General features: G+C 44.4%; 1 protein-coding gene across 2 annotated transcripts in view; it reads right to left on the bottom strand.

Moving 5' to 3' along the window:
- LOC147122560 (putative E3 ubiquitin-protein ligase HERC4) overlaps positions 1-20,320 on the bottom strand; it is a 46,818-nt gene that overhangs the window by 23,793 nt on the left and 2,705 nt on the right. For both annotated transcript variants that reach the window (XM_086006755.1, XM_086006763.1), the window contains exons 2-14: positions 19,533-19,689; positions 18,835-18,911; positions 17,197-17,418; positions 15,196-15,287; positions 14,218-14,348; positions 13,210-13,364; positions 12,522-12,598; positions 10,883-10,983; positions 8,954-9,013; positions 5,816-5,921; positions 2,259-2,451; positions 1,184-1,341; positions 3-83 (exon numbers count right to left, since the gene is read on the bottom strand). In XM_086006755.1, coding sequence (XP_085862881.1) covers positions 3-83; positions 1,184-1,341; positions 2,259-2,451; positions 5,816-5,921; positions 8,954-9,013; positions 10,883-10,983; positions 12,522-12,598; positions 13,210-13,364; positions 14,218-14,348; positions 15,196-15,287; positions 17,197-17,418; positions 18,835-18,911; positions 19,533-19,689 — 1,610 coding nt within the window. The remainder of the gene's footprint in view (positions 1-2; positions 84-1,183; positions 1,342-2,258; positions 2,452-5,815; positions 5,922-8,953; positions 9,014-10,882; positions 10,984-12,521; positions 12,599-13,209; positions 13,365-14,217; positions 14,349-15,195; positions 15,288-17,196; positions 17,419-18,834; positions 18,912-19,532; positions 19,690-20,320) is intronic.

The raw sequence follows: 20,320 nt of genomic DNA, 5'->3' as shown, positions 1-20,320 counted from the left end.
ACCATTAAAGACTCTTTAAACATTTTCATTACAGGAATGCAGAAATTTTTCTCTGGAACCTTGCGATATTTGCTAGAGTTTACCTGCCAGAATATAATTAAACATTCATTAACATTTTGGGATACAGTACCTGAGTAATTTGAGACATGATGTGTGGTAAGTGTAGCATGATTGGAAGAAAAGGATGACTTTGGACCTATGGCTCCCAAAGCTCTCCATCACTGGGGTCTTCCTCGCCTCATGTCTGGGACTGTTGTAGACTAATTTATAGAGATGATGATTGCCATGATTAGTCATCAACTCCCATTATCGTTGTATCGAGCGACTCCCAGGATGGTAGAAGGCGAATTAGACGGACTTTGGTCTTTTTTCATCTAGCAATTCCTATGTTACTCTAAGAAGATTTGGCATGAGAAAGGCCAATTAGCCCATCAAGTCCCATTCCTTCCAGCAGAACATGTACAATTTGCTCTGGCATGGAATAAATCAAACTTTATACACTTCCGAAAGAGAGGTGAACAATGACAGCTAAAACATCTAAGAGAAAACCGTGAGGGCCGATCTTGTGAATGCGTACAACTGCCTCATTCACTGGCCGCATGTATTGGGAAATTGCGGGCAGCGCACCTGTGTTTTCCTGATGAGGGCAATTTTACAAATGCGTGCTACGGGCCCCAATGTTAACCTAAGCCGCCAGGCGGAGAACTGACGGGATTGGGTCGGACACCCTTTCTGCACCCCGCCCGATTTTACTTCTGCTTTCCACTGACTTCAATGCAGAGTAAAACCGGACGGGGTGCAAAACCGTCCGATCTGCAAAACCATCCGATCTGAACCCGCCCTGTACCCATCAGGCAGGTTAGGTTAAAAATCGGGAACCATGATGTCAATCTAATGGTGCAACCTACATTACTCAGCCCTGACCAGCTGCATTCCGCACATAACAACGATTTTTGCATTTAGAAGGCCCCTTTTCACGTAGCAAACGGCACGTAATTTTGTAAGAAGAGTTAAGGGAGGTGACAGGTCAAAGAGGCGGGTTTTCAGAACTCTTTTGAAGATAGGGAGGGAGGTAGCAAAGAGAAGAGTTCCAGAGTGTGAGGACAAGACAGCTAAAGGTGGAGCAGTGTGAGTGGAGACTCAAAATAGACACCCATAACTAAAACTTAAAATTCTCACCTACCTTGTAAAGTGCTTGTAAAATTTTTAAGGAATCATGTAGTTTGGAGTTGTCTTTTGAGATGACCGCCATAGCGAGTAGAAGACATCGCTCGGATTCTTTTTGATAGACCCCCACTAGGCGCTTGAGGGCAGAGTGAGGCATTGTACTCCACCAGCATTCTAGTCAAGAAAGGGTGCAGAAATGTTAATGCAAAATAAAGCACAGCCTACCAGATGGTCCCCAATCAAAAAAAGCAAAATGAATGATGAACTATAAAGACAAAACAGCGGGTGCCGTGCTTAAACCCATCGCGCCGCTCCTTTGCCGAGAATTTCCTTGGAGTTCTCCCGATCGGCTGCCTTAACTTCGGCGGAGACCGTGTTTACATGGTGTAAAAGGGGTTTCCGCCAAAGTTCTGATCAGGAGAATCACCGGTGCTTGAACACCATGAGCACCCAAGACATTCAGGCCCTGAAGGTGGTGTAGAAAAGAAAGTTTGTAACGGCCTTTCACGACTTCAGGACGTCTCAAAGTACTTTACAATCAATTAAGTACTTTTTTGAATCGTAGTCACTGTTGTAATGTAGGAAACGCGGCAGCCAATTTGCGCACAGCAAGCTCCCACAATCAGTAATACGGTAATGACCAGTAAATCTTGTTTTAGTGATGCAGGTTGAGGGATAAATATTGGCCAGGATACCAGAGAAGACTCCCCCACTCTTCTTCGAAATTGGGCCAAGGGATCTTTTACATCCACCCGAGAGGGCAGACGGGACCTCAGATTAATGTCTCATCCGAAAGACGGCACCTCTGACAGTGCAGCACTCCCTCAGTACTGCACTGAAGTGTCAGCCTGGATATGTGCTCAAGTCTTTGGAGTGGGGCTTGAACCCACTGCAGTTGGTCGCTCTGAACTCCTGACACACAAGGTCATTGAAATCCATCCTTACTTTTCAAAAGTTTAAAGAAGTGTTGCATCGCATTTTAGAACTGGGGCAGCCCGCAAGAATGTTAGAACTTTTAGTTCCTGTTGACTTCTTTGAACAGTGGAGAGCGGAGTTTTCACTGATGTTTATACGTTTAAAAAAAAACTTACCAAGAGTTTTAAAATGACTTTCTTCAAGTGACAGAATGGCTCTGTTCAGACACTCTGTCAGCAGTGTTAAATCATTTGGCTCTTTCAGCACAGCAATCAGTTCTGGCAGAATAAGATAAACTCGCAAAGCTTCCACACAAGCAGGAGATCGAGGTAACGAAGGGATCAGGTGTTTCTGCACTGCATCCGTCACCTGTAAAATAGTGAACGTTAGCTGCAGGACTGCAACTCCCTTTAAAAAATTAAAGTCCACAGTGCAGTCAATCAAGGTCCAAAATGTGCTTTTCATCTATTACTTGCGGACTTCGCAATGCAAGATCATTAAATTTCACAGATGAAGTCCTGCAACAAAATATGTAATTGTACTGGTCTCTAGCCGATTGCAATGCAGATGTTCATAGGTTGATGGGGGTTAGCATTATAGCTGACAGGAATTCAAAGCAATGCTAACAGACCTCCCCATTCGATGCTAAACGTTTGAATGGTGTGAAAACTATTTAATTTAGGGGGTTTCCACGCAATGATTCCTAGAGCAATCTGTGAGGATTTTAGAGAAGACTGTAAATGAATAAGCCCTTTGTGATTTATTCTTTGTTTTATAACAGTTTATGTTGTTTTATACTGTTCAACATCAGAAAAAGACGCACGTTTTAAATGTGGGAAAGTAATTGTTCATTTTGAAAGCTTCACGGTGCGTCCCGTTTTGAAAGGTTGGAGGTATTGTACAACTGTTAAGTGTATCCAACATTTTATGGATGTACAATTTCGCGCTGGATTTAAAATCACAGATCAACCCCGGTTCCCAGCACACAGCAACAACAACAACAACTTGCACTTACAGTGCCTTTACCATAGTAAAACATGCCCTCTAGAATTGGGTATTTTCACGGGCAAGAACATTTTCCGGGCTCAAATTTTGCCACATAAAGAACAAAAATATTATTGTAAAACTACTAAGATCTGCAATGCACTGCGATCATGTAAAATCATTTTGTTATTAGGGGAAAGGGGAGAAAGAGGTGTTTCTCAAAATCCATGGGTACGATGTAGCTGGAGCTGATTAGTTTGTGAAGAGATAAAATGATAAACTGCAATAAAACAGGAGATAGAAGAAACAGTTTGGGTTTCCCCCTCCTGCCCTCGAGATGTTTACATTGGAAACTCCTGTTCAGAAATCCAGATCTATAGTAACCCTTTATCATTTCTAATGAAGGGTCTCACCCGAACACTTGAACCGTTCTTTCTCTTTCGCTGACCTGCTGTGTGTTTCCAGCACCTTCTGTTTCTAGTTCAGCGGTCAGCTGTGTTATTTGGCGGCTAGTGCAGTGATTTTAGGAGAGCAGTAAAACAACTGGGGCAGTCAAACCGGTCGAAGCCAGTAGCGCGCAAAACGGGCTGGTGGTGAATCGGTAGCCCGCCTTACACCGTGCCACTGACTTCAATGGCAAAGAAAATCGGGCGCGGTGTAAAACAGGCTGCCGATCCACCACCAGCCCGTTTGTCACTACCGGCGAAGACCTATTCAAATATTTTAACTACACTTTTGCATTGGTGAATGAATAAAATCAAAATCGGATTATTTGTATTTATTGAACCCCTTGTAAATCCCACAGCACCTTTCATCACAATACTACGACGTCAAATTAACTCCGCTGAGAGAATCTTTTGGTGAACCCAATGGGACGCCAGGCCCTGGAGTAACATGACATCAAGCAGATTTACACAATGCTGTCAGACATCAACCAGTGTGTTTCGGTGTCTTTATCAAAATACCTGCACAGCGAAATGCAGTGCTACTGAACCAAAAGGGGCGGACCTTTGGCTTAGCAGCAGCATTCCTGCCTCCGAGTCAGAAGGTGGCGGGTTCAAACCCCGCTCCAAACGTTCCCAGCGAGTGGAGACTGGCGCTCCGGCTCTTGAATTCCTGGTCGTCATCCAGCGAGATGCTCTAGTCTAGTGAGTAATTACCCTCCCCTCACTCTATGATTTGTGGGAGCCCATAAAACCCTCCCGCCATCCAGGACTAACCACCCTATCAGTTGATACAAAGATGGTTACAGCCATGGAAGGAGCGTGCACGTCACGGACTGCCAGACTGTTAACCAGCCTGTGAATCCTTCCACTACTTCGCACTATTCTCCAAGGGAAGAGCGTGAAGATACAAAAACAACTGAACCTAAAAACATTTAGAGACACGGATGGGCAACTCACGTACCCTGCAAATACTTCAACAGATACACGAGTGCGATTGAAGTCTCTGATTTTGTACATCAGTGTTTGATACCATCTCCTACAAATGCCTTGTTCTGGGGTTCATCAATAGCAACGGATTTTTCAACATTAATTGTTACTCTACACCTACACTGATTGAAAGAACAAAGCCTTCGTGTAAATGTTTAATAGCAAATAAATAAACACGCAGTGGCAAAATTCCACAAATAATTTCACATGTCTAAGCCAGAGAAAAGGTGGACAATCAGGAAATATCAAATTTTAAAATGACCAATGAATCAACAAAAACATAACAGTTATGTAAACAGCAGTGAGTGTAAAAATATACCTTCAATACTTGTCGGGATATAAACTAAATTCCAGTATTTTAAGGTGCGAGAAGCTATAGGGTATTTGTCCTCACCTTTCACCCCACCAGCCTCCACATTCAACCTTTCATCCTCCGCCATTTCCGCCACCTCCAGCGTGATCCCACCACCAAACACATCTTCCCCTCACCTCCCCTTTCAGCATTCTGAAGGGACCGCTCCCTCCGCGACACCCTGGTCCACTCCTCAATCACCTCCAACAGCCCCTCCCCTTCCCACGGCACCTTCCCGTGCAAGCGCAGGAGATGAAACACCTGCCCTTTTACCTCCTCCCTTCCCACTGTCCAGGGCCCCAAACACCCCTTCCAGGTGAAACAGCGATTTACTTATACTTCTTGCAATCTAGTATACTGTATTCACTGCTCACGATGCGGTCTCCTCTACATTGGGGAGACCAAACGCAGATTGGGTGACCGCTTTGCGGAACACCTCCGTTCAGTCCGTAAGGGTGACCCCGAGCCTCCGGTCGCCTGTCATTTTAATTCTCCGCTCCACTCCCACTCTGATCTCTCTGTCCTCGGCCTATTACATTGTTCCAATGAAGCTCAACGTAAGCTGGAGGAACAGCACCTCATCTTTCTATTAGGCACTTTACAGCCTTCTGGACCTAACATTGAGTTCAACTATTTCAGACTATAACCCCTGCCCCTATTTTTTCAGGTGACAGCTGTTGATGATTCTGCCATTCCCCATTTGCAACATTTAATCTCTCCTGCCTTCCCCACCCTAGCACAGACCGTCCCTTTGGTTCCTTCCTCCCCTCCCCCCACCCCCCCGCGTTCCCTGCCTCGGCACCTGCTTAAAACCTGTTACATCTCTAACTTTTTCCAGTTCTGACGAAGGGTCACAGACCTGAAACGTTAACTCTGTTTCTCTCTCCACGGATGCTGCCTGACCTGCTGAGCATTTTCTGTTGTTATTTCAGGGTACTTTGAGTGAATAGTCACTTAACATTACCTGCTGCAACATCACGGAGTTTTCGGCCAACTTCTTGAAGCTCCGCCGGACTGCCGACATATCTAGACCAGACACCCCTCCATTTGTTTTGAAATGGCCATCTTTTCTGTTTTGAATAATATCAAGATTGATTGTTAGCGCACTGCGGAAGCAATTTGATATTGTACTTGCTTTTTAATGTTACTCGAGATTGATTTGAAGTACTGGCTCTTGGTGATGACCCAAATCTATATAGTGGTGTGAAACAGGGCAAGCTGGCACAATGTGCTGGAGCTCAAACAGTCTCATGGAGGTAAATTTTCACCTTCACCATCTAGCCGGTGATCTGGCAGAGTGAATTGCCAAACCATTTACATAAACCACCCCCTCACCGCCACCCCGATTTTCATTCCATTGAAATCCACCCCATGGAATGGTAAGACAAAGTCCTATATCCATCATCATTCAACCTTATTACTCCTTGTGGCATATAGGTCTTCTACCATTGAAATCTAGTAGGGGTAACCACTTCCAACTCAACAGCAACCTGCATTTATAGGGTGCCTTTAATGTAATAAAACGTCCCAAGTGGCTTCACAGGAGCGTAATCCGACAAAAAACTGACACCGAGTCAAAGAAGGAGACATTAGGACAGCTTGGTCAAAGAGTTAGGTTTAAAGGAGCACCTTAAAGGAGGAGAGGTTTAGGGAGGGAATTCTAGAGCTTAGGGCCGAGACGGCTGTAGGCACGGCCGCCAACGGTGGGGCGAAGAAAGTCGGGGATGTACAAGAGGCCAGAATTGGAGGAACGTACAGTTCTCGGAGGGTTGGTGGACCGTGAGCCAATGTAGATCAACGATAAGAGTGTAGTCCCAAATCTCAGCCATGCCACTGCAGGTGCCAAGAAGATCAGGCACTTCCTCACAAGACACACAAAAATTAGGGAATGATTTGCCATTTTAGTCATACTTGAATGACTCTTAATAAGAGCATTGGGGACGATTTGGGAGAAGGTTAGCAACCTGCCCTCTTGGTCACACTTGCTACCCAAGCTGAAAAGATTGAGGTAGAAATTAACTCGCAAAAAAATAAGAGCTACATATCCTCACAAAATAAATGCACTCTCTCATCTGATCCACAACATACTGCTTTCGCAATTCCCCATATGGACCCTAAAATTTCCTCATGGATTTTGCTGTAAAAACAATATGGTCTGGGTCGGCAGAGAGGGATGTTGAGGTGGGACCCAGTTATTTTGACCCCTTTTTCTGTCCATCCAAAATTGCGTTTGAAATAGGGAGTGCGCATAATACACTCACCCCTATATGGGCAGAGAAATGATGATACAATACAAAATGAGGGAAATACTTGACTTGCTTCCCGCCATTTGCATCTTAGCAACACTATGACGCTTGTGAATCCCGGACATCCAGCATTGCTCCGGGCTGGAGGTAAATATTAAATGACCGGTTGCCGTCCAGCGATCGATCACAGAGCGACCAATTACAGGGGGTTCAAGGCCCACTCCAGGGACTTGAGCACATAATCTAGGCCGACACTCCCAGTGTAGTGCTGCACTGTCGGAGGTGTTGCCCTTCGGATGAGACGTTAAACTAAGGCGCCGTCTGCCCTCTCAGGTGGATGCAAAAAGATCCTTCGGAACTAATCGAAGAAGTGCAGGGGAGTTCTCTCGGTGTCCTGGCCAATATTTATCCCTCAATCAACATCTAAAAATACTGATGATCTGGTCATTATCTCATTGCTGTTTGTGGGAGCTTGCTGTGCGCAAATTTACTGCCACATTTCATACATTACAACAGGGACAACACTTTAAATGTATTTCATAGACTGTAAGGGGGTTGGAGTATAAAAGTAGGGAAGTCCTGCTACAACTGTACAGGGTATTGGTGAGACCACACCTTGAGTACTGTGTACAGTTTTGGTCTCCTTATTTAAGGAGGGATATACTTGCATTGGAGGCAGTTCAGAGAAGGTTCATGAGGTTGATTCCTGAGATGAAGGGATTGACTTATGAAGAAAGGTTGGGCCTATACTCATTGGAGTTTAGAAGAATGAGAGGTGATCTTATTGAAACATAAGATTCTGAGGGGGCTTGACAAGGTAGATGCAGAGAAGATGTTTCCCCTCAAGGGGGAATGTAGAACTAGGGGGCATAGTTTCAGAATAAGGGATCACCCATTTAAAACTTGAGATGAGGAGGAATTTCTTCCCTCAGAGGGTCGTAAATCTGTGGAATTCTCTGTCCCAGAGAGCTGTGGAGGCTGGATCATTGAATATATTTAAGGTGGAGATAGACAGATTTTTGAACAATAAGGGAGTGAAGGGTTATGGGGAGCGGGCAGGGAAATGGAGCCGAGCCCAAGATCAGATCAGCCTTGATCTCATTAAATGGCGGAGCAGGCTCGAGGGGCCGAATGGCCTACTTCTGCTCCTATTCGTATGTTCTTATGTAACACTATGGGATGTTTGGAGATGAAAGGCGCTACATAAATGCAAGTGCTTGCCAGGTTTTTTAATTTTTTTTCAAAATTTTGAAGCCACACAGCTGGCCAAACAACACTGTGGCAAAGCACCACAGCAAGGCTCGTCCCCTCCAAACTGAGGCAGGTGCCCAGCTGCACTGCAGATAGTGCTGGTGCCCGCTTGAAATATTGAAATGAGCCTTACCCTGACCCCTGAGAAGGGGGGTGGAGCTAAGGGGACAACTAGTGGGCGGGCAGTGTTTGACCAGAGGAAATTCTGGGTCATGAATTCCCAAACTCAACTTGACCGCAGGGACGAGGAGAGTGGGGAGAGAACAGACCCATCATATAACAAAGCTTGATAATTCGACATGCATAGAATGGATGGGCGCAATAAGAGAACCAATCCTGTAAATCTTCAAGTGGCACTTCTGCACAACCCTTTTCCTCCCCCCACCCCCCCAACTCTCAGCTCGTATAGTTGTATGAATCTCCTCAAGTAAATTGGGTAAAATAAACCCCTAGAAAATAAATTAAAAGTATCCTCTCGATTGGAGACAAAAAATGATTTGGATTTGGTTTGGGCCTGGGGAATAAAGCAACAAACTCAAATAGGATCTGTACCAAGTCTTATTATGATATTTTAATGCTAATTGTTAAGGCAATAACACATTTACCTCACATCCAGGAAGCTTGCATTCAGAGTTTGAGAAGAGGAAAATGCTCGAATGATTGCCCTGTAAATGAAATTCATACAAATTTAATGTGTGCTGTTTTTATTTACATGTTAAATACTTATACTAATTTACAGACAATTCAAATTCTCAGTAACTGTTCAGCTGGATCCCCCAAAGAAAAGTTTCTACATTACATAACAAAAGCAAATAGAAATAGTAAAGTTGAATTCTGTGCTGGGATCAGATTATAGGCATCTTCAATCTGGATTGTATTTCGAAGCTGCACTAATTGAACATGTAGAAACTCAAAGCGATATATTGAGCAATGTAACTACGGTGGAAGTTCCTGGTGGATGATTGGAAACTGCTGGGTAACGGAGTCCTCAACTTTTGTGCAGTACAACAATGTCCTCGGCACAACAATCAATACAAGTACAGTATAGATGATAAAAGCAACACTGGCCCCGAAAATCCTCCAGTCCACTCCACTGACCAAAGTGTGGCAGAGGAAGTGGTGCTGACCTTTGCTCCTGACCCCACCAGAGCATCCACATCTTCATTGGGTGCCTGCGCCAATATGGGGTCCATCTTAGGCACCCATTTGCTGGCACGGTAAAAAAGTGGCACTAAAGGCTAAAGGGATCAAGGGGTATGGGGAGAAAGCAGGGACCGGGTACTGAATTTGGATGATCAGCCATGATCGCATTGAATGGCGGAGCAGGCTCGAGGGGCTGAATGGCCTACTCCTGCTCCTATCTTCTATGTTTCTACCGAGCCATCCTGGGGGGGCGGGCAGTAGGTAAGTATTTTTAAAGTCGACCCCTGAACTAAGATGCGTGCTGGGTTCTTCCCGTTGACCAGATTGCTGGGTGGAAGGAAGCTGGAACAGAGGGAATTCCTGCATTGGAAAGCCCTCCCTCCCCCAGGCCCACCTCCTCCAATGTCATGGGCCTTATTTGGGGCAGTTGAAAGCTCTGTCCGCCTAGGTCCCATCGGAAACGGGATGGAAGACCTGGTCTTTCCGGGACCCCACGCGAACTTCTGCTCCCCAATGGGTCTCTAGTGGCTGAGTTAAGCCCCCATAATTCCTGCAGTGTGTCAGCTGTGGCTCAGTGGGTAGCACTCTCTCGCCTGAGTCAGAAGGTTGTGGGTTCAAGTCCCACTCCAGGGACTGGAACACAAAAATCTAGGCTGACACTCCAGTGCAGTGCTGAGGGAGTGCTGCACTGTCGGAGGTGCTGTCTTTCGGATGAGATGTTAAACCGAGGCCCCGTCTGCTCTCTCAGGTGGACGTAAAAGATCCCATGGCACTATTTCGAAGAAGAGTAGGGGAGTTATCTCTGGTTTCCTGGCCAATATTTATCCCTCAACCAACATAAACAAAAACAGATTATCTGGTCATTATCACATTGCTGTTTGTGGGAGCTTGCTGTGTGCAAATTGGCTGCTGTGTTTCCTACATTACAACAGTGACTCCACTTCAAAAAGTACTTAATTGGTTGTAAAGTGCTTGGAGATGTCTAGTGGTTGTGAAAGGCGCTATATAAATCCAAGTCTTTCTTATCAGTCTAGAGACTTTCGGGCCAATTGTGTTGTTTTATTCACGAAGAAAAGATGAAATGCAAACACCCAAGATTCTTCGAGTGCTCATCAGTTTCTATTCATTACCACTGCTACACACATGTCCATAAGTAATAGTTCTGTATTTACCACTAGAGACTGGAACTTAGATTTTATGATTGGTATTACTTTAACACCAGCGTTGGCCTATTTGAAATAAATACGTTAATGCCAGACTTAACACCAATAGGTAAAATCTAGGTGTGCATCTTTCCAAGTGTTTGCCCAGAGGAGATTAATGAAAAGTACTGAAGGAAGTTATATGGAAGTTGTGAAAGTTAAACTGGACTTTGCAGGAAGACAACTTACTTTCTTGTGTTTTTGCACAATTTCATCTCCAGCAAATTGTCCAGTGTCAAGATTTTCTTCAAAGGAATGAGTGAAGATTGATCGATAGAGGACTCCGAATCCTAGAGAGAGAAAAAACCAAGAGTACTGAATGTCCACCTGTACAGAAATACTGATAGGAACATCAAGGGCAGGATTTTCATTGGGCCATGGAGTCGGGATTGGAGGCATGTGGGGGTTTAAAATCCCAAAATCGGGGGTCCTGACCCCATCCCGCCTCCATGCCAGTTTCAAAGGAGGCGCGTACCCGCCCTGCACTGGGACCCGCCTCCCCGAGGCGGGAAGGGGATTAGTCTGTTATTCTATAGTTGATATTTTCAGTAATTAGCCAGGATGGATGCACGGTAAAATAATTTAAATGGATGATGCATCTTGCAATTTTATAATTTATATTTCATATGATTTTATTCGAAGGCAACTCTGTAGCAAATTGGTTTGGAACAGCAGTGCACAAATCCACGAACTAGAGGGACACAGATCCAATTCCTTCAACTCTTGCGGGCTCCTGATAGGGAAGGGTCAAAATCAGAGGGTGGATCCTTCCCATGTAATGCCATGAGGTTGACTAGTTTTATTTAGTGAGCCTCCCATCAGCTGCCGAAGCGATTACATTGCAGGAGCCAGGCAGAAATCTTCCCTCGTGGTTGCAGCAAGTACACGGACAAACAATACGAAGGGGGAACCGAGGGGAAAGAATCACCATCCGTACTGATACAGGCATAGAATCATAGAATCTTACAGCACAGAAGGAGGCCATTCGGCCCATCGTGCCTGTGCCAGCTCTTTGAAAGAGCGAGCCAATTAGTCCCACTCTTTCCCTAAAGCCCTGCAATCGAGTGCAGCGAAGATTCACCAGACTGATACCTGGGATGGCAGGAATGATGAGGGGAGATTGGGTTGATTGGGCTTATAGTCACTAGAGTTTAGAAGAATGAGAGGGGATCTCATTGAAACTTATAAAATTCTAACAGAACTAGACAGACTAGATGCAGGAAGGATGTTCCCGATGGCGGGGGAGTCCAGAACCAGGGGTCACAGTCTAAGGATAAGAGGTAAGCCATTTAGGACTGAGATGAGGAGAAATTTCTTCACCCAGAGATGGTGAACCTGTGGAATTCTCTGCCACACAGGGCAGTTGAGGCCAATTTATTAAATATATTCAAGAAGGAGTTGGATATATTTCTTGAGGCTAAAGGGATCAAGGGATATGGGGAGAAAGCAGGGACAGGGTACTGAATTTGGATGATCAGCCATGATCTCATTGAATGGCGGAACAGGCTCGATGGGCCGAATGGCCTACTCCTGCTCCTATCTTCTATGTTTCTAATTTTCTCCCCTTCAAGTCTGTATCCAATTACCTTTTCAAAGTTACTATTGAATCTACTTCCACCACCCTTTCAGGTCAATTAAGTAATTAGTTAATTAATTAAATAATAATTGAAGTAAAACTGTTAAAAGTTTTTTTTTAAATGTTAAACACAATTATCTGAAATGTTATTCAGTCCAAATGAACTTCCATTCCCATTGTGCGGTCTTGTACCACCAATATCTCCTCATTGTAATCTGCAACAAACACCACCACATGGTCTTATCTTCTTACCGCTTCATCACGGAACGTTGCAAAGCCTTTGTTGCCTCCTGCAAAAATTCTTCTGACAGCTGGTTTGGTTGTACGGTCTGCGAAATTACATAAATACAGATTAAGTGGACAACAGTGTCACTTAAACTATGTCAGTCTGTTCATCTCTATGTAACATATTAATTTTACACCTGTGTGCATTTGATGTCATATTCTTCTGTTACAAATTCCTATATCCATATGTGTAATGGAAAGATCCGATGTAAACTTATACTGTAACTACGCCCTTCCCCCCCCCCACCCCAGACTGAAGATGTTGCAGCGCCATCACTGGGGGGGGGGGGGGGTGTAATTACAGTGTGACAAGTTTACATAGGATGTTTCCATTATAAATATAGACATAGGAATTTATAAAGGAAAATATAAATAAAAATAAGGACCGAATTTATGACTTCAAAATGGGGACTGAATTATGTCTGCACACACTGGTTCAGTTATCCCTAGCCTCTAACTCTGCTTCACCTGAAAACTACATTTAATTCCCTATGTGTAATGCCATGAGGTTGACTAGTTTAATTTATTTTATATATATAAAATCAAAAGTCTTGCTGAAATTGCAATATATCGCATTCACAGGTTAAATATCACTCCTATTCCAATTCTTTCTGTATGATGGGGCTATAAAAGTATACAACTTAACATTGCTTACCATTTTCAGGTCCATTATTGCCAGATGTGCCCATTAGGTTGACAGGAAGAGGCACTAACTGATCACTGGTCTGTCCATTTCCCAACTGGCCTTTGTCTCCACGACCAAAAGAGTAGATCTTGCCAGATGATGGAACGAACACAAGTGTGTGATAGCTGTTTAAAATACATATATATGCATAAATTTACATGCCCTTTGCCCAGTTTTATGCTGCTGATCAGCTGTATCTCTCTTAACATCTTGATTAGTGCTTTGAGATAGAAAGGGGGGAATTTTAACCCTCCCCGATTGGTGGGAAAGGAGCAGTTAAAATGGAACGGCTCCATTTCGCGCCGATTCCGCATTTTAACGGCGCTAGTTTTGGTGGCGGATCAGGCTCTCTGGCGGGAGCCTCAATAATAAATGGAAATTGGGGTTCCATGACGTACATGGGAACCCGATGGTATGTTAACCCGCTCTCGAGTGGCCTACTCGCTTGTGAGCTGCCCGCCTGGTAAAGCTGTCAGGAAGCCAGCGAGACCTTCTGAGGTAAGCTAAGAAAACTTTCCTTGGTGGGGCCAGTCAGAGTAGGATTGCCCCTCACAAGAAACGTCCAGGCCTCTACTGCCCCAGGCTCCCCCCACCCCCCCACCCCCCATCATCCCAAGCCGCACGACCCTCGCAACACCACCCACCCCCCACAGTTATCTTGCTGCCAGCAGCCTTTTCTTCATACCAGCTCGAATGTCTATTCACCACTTCTGGTTCTCATGCTCATACCATGCAATGAGCCATTATTTATTTCCAAGTGAGGAATAAGAAACTTTTAGCAAAGATCTCAATGTCTAAAAATGTCACCGAACTCTATAGATAGTAAAATAGTTGACCAGAGAGACGCACGCTGCAAATGGCCATCAATGTCAAGTAGCTAAAGAGTTGCATAAATTCAAATCTTCTTCTGGTTTACACGTAAAATGGAGTGAAAGAGATGTAGGTGTATTTTGTTTTGTTGATGTCTTGCTACCTCACCTCCCACATGCTATCTGAGAGACTTTACTTCCAAACAAGTCGCCGACCAGACGAGGTTTGATCTCATCCTTTGTCGAGTTGTGTCCAAGTTGCCCGTAGCTTCCAGCTCCAAAGGTGAAAACAAGTCCATCCTAGAGGAGAAGACAAGACTTAATGGCGTGTTACTTCTCATCACAAGACAAGCCCTTGGTACTGAAGCGGCATTGGTCTCGTGCACATTCGAACAGTTACCAAACACGACGATGGCCTCTAGTGACAGATAATTGTTACTTCAACTGAATCTATCTTGTATAAACTGACACTTTCCAAATGGTTAATGCGTTCATACTAACCTCTCAAGAGAGATTTAGAGTGCTTTAAATATCCGTACAGGAAACAGTGCAGTCAGAAAATATACCCCCAAATTCCTGTAATCATTACTCAAATATTGTATATATTTGACCCATGGCAGCAGATTGAAGTTCTACCTTTGCACGAACCCATGACTAACAACTAATGGATAGTCTATCCGTTGTGTTCTGCCCTAGGGCAGGACTTAACTCAAGTCTCACACATGAGATTCTTGAGCCACTTACTAGGGAAGAGTAGCCGAGGTGGTTTCCCATTGCCTTCCTCACAGTTTCTATCATTGGGGCATCTTCTCCCCCCCTCCTCCCCTCTCCCCCCCTCCCACCCAAACTCCCCTCTCCCCCCCCCCCCAACTCCCCTCTCTTCCCCCCTCCCACCCCAACTCCCCTCTCTCCCCCCTCCCACCCAAACTCCCCTCTCTCCCCCCTTCCCACCCCAACTCCCCTCTCTCCCCCCTACCCCAACTCCCCTCTCTCCCCCCTACCCCAACTCCCCTCTCTCCCCCCTACCCCAACTCCACTCTCTCCCCCCCCCTCCCACCCCAACTCCCCTCTCTCCCCCCCTCTCTCCTCCCTCCCTCCTAAGGATCAAACCATTGAGGTTTAAATTTAAGATTCTTTCAGAACAAACCTTTGTCAGAATGGCAGTATGCTCTTCTCCACAAGAGACATGGATTGTCCTCTTACACTCCAACAGCTTCACGTAGTTGGGCTTGCGTCTATCTGCAAGAAGGATTGAATGAGTGATTAACTCACATTCCTCCTCCTATTTCTCTCAGTAATAACCCGTTCTAAGGTATTTTGAAGAGAAGGTATCTGACTGGGTCAACTAGGAAGGTTCCAAATAAAAACTATTAAATAAGTGAGAATAAAATGATTCTCACTGTTAGACTGCACAAACCCCCGAGTGCACTTGATATTGTTGCAGGCTTTGGGCCTAAAGATCTGAACACTCGCACAGGCTGCCTGTGTTCAGGAATGATGTGGGGAAATAATATTTATTCTATTGTAAAATGCTCTGTGCTATGAGTTAATTTCAGTCAGGAATTTGAAAATAGCATGGCGAGGATGGTCCTTACGAGACTTTAAAACTGAAGGGAAAGCAACAAGATGCGAGCGGGAGAGTCGAGGACAATCGGAGAGACAACTAAGCTCAAATTTGTGAAGTTAATGTTCAGAGCAGGGACTCAAGAGCCCAGCAGGAAGATGAAAGATTTTCTGAAGTTTGTGTTGGACTGGGTTGGGGCAGTGTAGAAAGCCTAAAATGAACAGAGTGAGAATGGTTGGAGGAATTAAAATGACAACCCACACAGAGTTCAGAATCATACATGCAGATGTAACGAATATGTTGAGCAAAGCAATCAACCCGTCTACATTTGGCTTCCCCAATATAGAACAGTGAATATAGTATACAAGGTTGAAGGATCTCTTTTCCAACCTTGCAGCCAGCTGCTGAACTCAGATTGGATGTTTCTACAGAGAACTGCAGTCTGAAGAAGGAATCCTGGTCATTTGCATCTGGTGACGGTACGTATATTATACATTAGGTGCAGATCAAGCTGGTTGTTTTGGTGGAAACCCCATTATTGTCCCAATATGTAACCTTGAAGCTCATGGACGCACCGTGTTGGGGAATGATATTTCAGCACATTGGATCTCAGAGCAGACACACTGGGCAGGTCTGAAGTGTTGACTGTTGCCCACTGCCCACTGGAGATTTAACTCCATATGTTAATCCATCCTCTGTTAAGGAGGACTGAAAGGTACCTGAATGAGGCTGGACCAGGCTCATCTGTTGTGGGCTATGATTCCATAAGGCAAAATCTCTTCATCAATGTCTTCAAACCACAGCTTGCGGGGACAACCCTTCTTCTCGTTCTATTGAGTTGTCCAACCAAAATGGTGTGCATAACTTTCCACAACTGCCACAAACTACATGACCAAAAGAGGACAACTTGCCTTGATGATCCTTCCCAACAACTCAATCTTCACACCCAATTCTTGAAGAATCAAATAATTGCCGTCAGTCCTAAACGCTCCAGTAACCCCACATTTCAAACACTCTCATTCCTTTCTCATCACTAGCCTTCAGCCAACTCTGAGTCGTCCATGAGAGAGCTCTTACTGTTCTGATGTACAAAATGTTCGCTTTGTTTCCATTCCTTCCAAGTGATGCATAAACCTGTGAAAACTTTCCATGTTATCCCAATTCATCTCTTAATTTCATTTGAGCAATTATCAACATAGGTCGTCAGGAATCCAACAGCATTCAAAGCTCTCAACCAAATCGTACTCCTCACCAATTGTCGACAAGCTTTGATTTGCCACCAACACCCACTTCTGTGATTTTAGTCTTCTTAATAACAGCATTAAGAGGTTTCTCCTCGTGCTCTCCCATTATGTTCGAAGGCCCCTAGTGAGTTTCTGCTTCAATCCTGTCGATCAAACGTTGATCAATGACTTAAGGAGATTATGGATTTTTCTGCCTCAGTGCTCATTTAACTGCTGACACTCAAAACACATATTGTCAAGAAACGATTCTCTGGTTTTGGACCGGGTATTAAGCTTTGTTCAGAAACAGAAGCAACAGAAAGGAAAAGGAGGGACAATATTTTTTTATAAATGTTCTTACCCTCTGTGTCCTTGAGCCCCAGCTGTCCGTGATTGTTTCTTCCCCAACCGAACACTGCTCCTGAGGGAGATAGGGCGAAGCTGTGCTCTCCTCCTGCAGTGATCTGAGCCACTGGGATCCCAGAGAGTTCGTCCACACACTGAGGCTTGCACTGGGAGCGATCTTTCGTATCAAGACCCAGCTGGCCATAAGTGTTCTGTCCCCAGGCAAAGAGTCGGCCATCTTGCAACGGGAGTCAAATGAGAAAAAAATTACCCTTTGGGTTCCAGTAAGTGTACTCTAAGTTTAAAATGATCATGTTTAACAAGAAAACAGATATAAGAAAATTGATTTCTACTTTAACCCAATTTCTATAAACTACTGAATATGATTAACGTTCAGGGCATTAAATGTTTAGTTATAAATAATCAACAAACCACTTCTCAGTACAAATACCTCAATATACACTGTTCAACTCAGTGGTGTTATACCCACCTCTGAGTCAGAAGGTGGAGGGTTCAAGCCCCACTCCAGACAGTCCCGGTAAGTGGAAACTAGAATATGGTCTCTAAATACTGGGTTGACATCCTGCGGGCTACTCGTGTCCAGATATAATGATCACTGACCCAGTGGCAGTACTCTCACCTCGAAGCCAGAAGGTTTGAGTTTGGACCCCACTCCGGACAGCCCTGGCAGGCGGAGACTGGAACACCAGCTCTGATTACTGGCCTGATGCCCAGTGGGGGTGCTGGTGTTTGATGGCTGTGGGTGGCTCCCTCTCATACTAAAGGATAGATGAGGCCTTTTAGCCTTGGTTGCAGCCCACCTCGGAGAAGGTACTCCAAAGATAAAAAATAACCGTGAGGAAGGCAATGGGAAACCACCTCAGCTACTCTTCCCTAGTAAGTGGTTCAAGAATCATGTGTGTGAGACTCGAGTTAGGACCTGCTCCAGGGCACAATAGAACTGACCGACAGGCGGAAGGACACTGTTCCTGACTATCTCCTGTTAAATGATTTTGGCAGTAGAGTATTATCAGTTCTTTTTCTAACTGTGAGTTCAAATCCCAACATGGCAGTTTGAGAATTTGAAGTCAGTTTTTTTTTAAATCTGGAAATAAAAAGCTGTCTGTTAACTGCCCTCTGAAATGGCCCAGCAAGCCACACAGTTTTGTCAAACAGCTACATCAGGGAAACTCAGGAGGGGTAATAAATGCCGGACTTGCCAGTGATGCCCACGTCCCGAGGATGGAAAGGAAAGTCAGTTGAGCCTTCTCAAATTGAAGGTACAAAAGGCAAAATGATTGGCTACATAGTTTTGTGTGATCTATTCGATCAAATTAAAAAAATTACCTAGTGAAGGGAGTTACCAACAAATGGCAATAGGCTCCCGCTCCTTGATAAGGTAAATTGACTTAATATTAAACAGAAGCGCAGTATTTATTTTTATGTCAGGCACACTGGTTGGCTTGACTTTTGCTGCACCCAGTGTCATTTCGCCATTTCACTAAATAGAAACACGGTGATATTAACCATCAATATGCCAGTAATGTGCCATATGGTGCTAAGCCTAGACCGGGTTCACAACTGGACTACAGCTTCTTAATTTTATTCCGCTTCTAATTAACTTACAACAGGCTTGTTTTAGTTTAGTTCTTACCTTTGGACAGCGCCAGTGAGTGATTGTTTCCACAGGCCACTTGAACTACATTTATTTCATTCAAACTCTTAAATAACCTAAACATAAATAAAACATAATGAGACACAACATCCACATCTTTCTCAGGAATATATCTGACCTGCTCTGTTTCGTAAGAGGCGATGTTTTAATGCTTTTTTCCCCCAATGGAAATGATAGCGTGTCAACATTGGACCCACTTTACACTTAAACTGCACGCTGGGAGAATTTCTGTTGCCCTCGTGTCTGTGCATGGGAAAGGTGAGCAAGCACAAAGCCGACGGGACAATACAGCTCATCAGAGAGATATATCTCTGGGTAAACAGTTGCCAAATCCACCTAAGTGAGGTCAGCCTTAGCTCAGTTGGTAGTGCGTCTCGCCTACGGAGTCAGAAAGTTGTAGGTTCAAGTCCCCACCCCACAGCCTTGATCACATAATCAAGGCTGACACTGCAGTCCATTACCGAGGGAGTGCTGCACTGTCTTTCTGGATTTGACACTAAAATGTTGACAACTTTTTCCTTGCACCTGTTGGCAGTCTAAGGGCTAAATTCTATCACTATTCTGCCATCTTGTAACATTTGGGCAACAATCCAATCTACAACACGACGATGCAGAACTAACCAACAACACCATTTTAAAAAAAACTTAAAGGTCGCCGGGAATAATATAATACTTACTGTGGTTTCATTATGGAGAATTCTTTTAGTTTAGCTGCAGATTCCTTTGATTTAACTTCACTATGAAAAACAGGTCCTGCTTCAGAAAGGAACAGGATGTGGGATGTCCCACTATCTGCAAAGTGGATCTTGTGCTCCTTGAATTGAGCAAGCAGTCCTACACAGAAAGAATGAAAACAAAATATTAATATATAGGGGTACGGTAGTGTAGTGATTATGTTACTGGACTAATAATCAATCCAGAGAACGCAAGTTCAAATCCCACCATGGCTGTTTGAGAATTTGAATTCAGTTCAAACAATCAGTTACCATGAAGCTGTCGGATTGTCATTAAAAACCCAACTGATTCACTTACGTCCCTTACGGAAGGAACCCTGCTGGTCTGGCCTGTATGTGACTCCAGTCCCACACCAGTGTGGTTGACTCTTAACTGCCCTCTGAAGTGGCCCAGCGAGCCACCCATTCGCATCAAATCGCAACAGTAGTTCAAAACTAAGGCTCGCCGCCCGCCATCTTCTCAGGGCAATTAGGGATGTGCAATAAATGCCGGCCTTGCCAGTGATGCCCACGTCCCGAGAATGAGTATTAAAAAAATATATCAGGGCAAACCGCTTTTAATTTATTTGCAAATGTTGCGGTCACAAAATTGGGCAGTTCACCAGCATGATGGTTTAATGGGTTAGGTTATGAGGACAGGTTGCATAAACTTGGCTTGTATTCCCTTGAGTTTAGAAGGTTGAGGAGTTATTCAATTGAGGTATTTAAAGTGATAAAGGGATTTGATAAGA

This window comes from Somniosus microcephalus, chromosome 2 (assembly GCF_052327205.1).
Source record: "Somniosus microcephalus isolate GS21.2 chromosome 2, FLI_Smic_1.0, whole genome shotgun sequence".
In the NCBI taxonomy this organism is placed as follows: Eukaryota; Metazoa; Chordata; class Chondrichthyes; order Squaliformes; family Somniosidae; genus Somniosus; species Somniosus microcephalus.
The sequence above is the reverse complement of the archived record's forward strand: the minus strand, read 5'-3'. Positions and strand labels throughout refer to the sequence as shown.